This window comes from Propithecus coquereli, unplaced genomic scaffold, assembly GCF_000956105.1.
Source record: "Propithecus coquereli isolate 6110/MARCELLA unplaced genomic scaffold, Pcoq_1.0 Scaffold167, whole genome shotgun sequence".
Lineage (NCBI taxonomy): Eukaryota > Metazoa > Chordata > Mammalia > Primates > Indriidae > Propithecus > Propithecus coquereli.
This window is the reverse complement of record NW_012141302.1, coordinates 2,052,458-2,053,602: the sequence shown is the minus strand read 5'-3', so window position 1 is coordinate 2,053,602 and position 1,145 is coordinate 2,052,458. Positions and strand designations below refer to the sequence as shown.

Genomic DNA, 1,145 nt, shown 5'->3' with positions numbered 1-1,145 from the left:
AAGAAAGGCAATAAATCCATAATTTCTGTAACAAAAGCAAAATTACTTTATTGATACAATTTTTAGTTTAAAAATACATACCTGTTTAGTATCAGCATCAATAAGATCAAAGAATGCTCGAACCGTAGTCAACTGCAATTGTTTACACCTAAAAAACAAAGTGTTACAAATGGAAACTTTTTAAAAACATGCTTTTGATCCAAACATGTACAATTCTACTGTTTAATGGAATACCTGAATTTCTTTCAATGCTGTAAACTCAAAAAGTATTTAACAAATCATTCTTATTAAACATATATCTTAAAGCTGAAACCTATAAAAATAAATCAAATTAAATCTTCCTGGATGTTTTGACAGAACTGTCAGGGTCCTTCTGTCTTCTCTAAATCTCCTCACCTACCCTAGCTACAGACATACATCTATCCCATCTTGATATGCCTGAACTGTTGTGGTTCTTGCAGACACTACTTCTTATACCGTCAGAGAAAGGTCAAAAGAAATCTTTAAGCCAAAACAAATAAATACTAGGGTCTGCCTATTTCTTGACCCATACTCTTATTTTTAAATTTATATTAAGGATAAATCTAATTCCTACTTGGTTTCCATGTGCTGCTCCCTAGAATAGGCACTACTGCATTAAGTAGTATGGTCACTGGCCAGGAGCTCAGATAGTCCTACTACAGGTGCATCTGATTTTGCCCAACTAGGACAAACTCTAAACTCATTTGAGACTGATGCTACTGGTTCTTCAGGAGATAATTTTATAAGTTGTCAAAGGAACCTTGGTCAAACCAAGACAAGAACAAAGGTTAGAGTTCTAAGCTCTTAAGTTAATCTTTCTCCCATAGTGTTATTTATTTATTTATGAATAAAGTTCTAAGAAAGCTAACAAACCAATCACTGCACTGATGTGAAAAAAAGACCACCACAAATCACTAAACTGTTAGACATGTATTAACTTACCACACAATGGAGAGGTGATCTGTTGAAACCCAGGTCTTAGGCACTGCTGAACTCTAAAAGAAAAAAAAAATTCAAACTTAAGAAAAGCACATTTGTTATTCTCCAAAAGGTTTAAAATTCTTATACGCTAACATTCAGCAACACATTAGTTTCACTCTATTATGATATGTAAACATTTTAAA

At 32.8% G+C, this 1,145-nt stretch overlaps 1 protein-coding gene across 1 annotated transcript in view; it reads right to left on the bottom strand.

Annotated features, from left to right (window-relative positions):
• PGAP1 (post-GPI attachment to proteins 1) overlaps nucleotides 1–1,145 on the bottom strand; it is a 125,253-nt gene that overhangs the window by 92,892 nt on the left and 31,216 nt on the right. Inside the window, 2 exon segments of the mRNA XM_012641638.1 lie at nucleotides 82–148; nucleotides 964–1,016. Coding sequence (XP_012497092.1) covers nucleotides 82–148; nucleotides 964–1,016 — 120 coding nt within the window.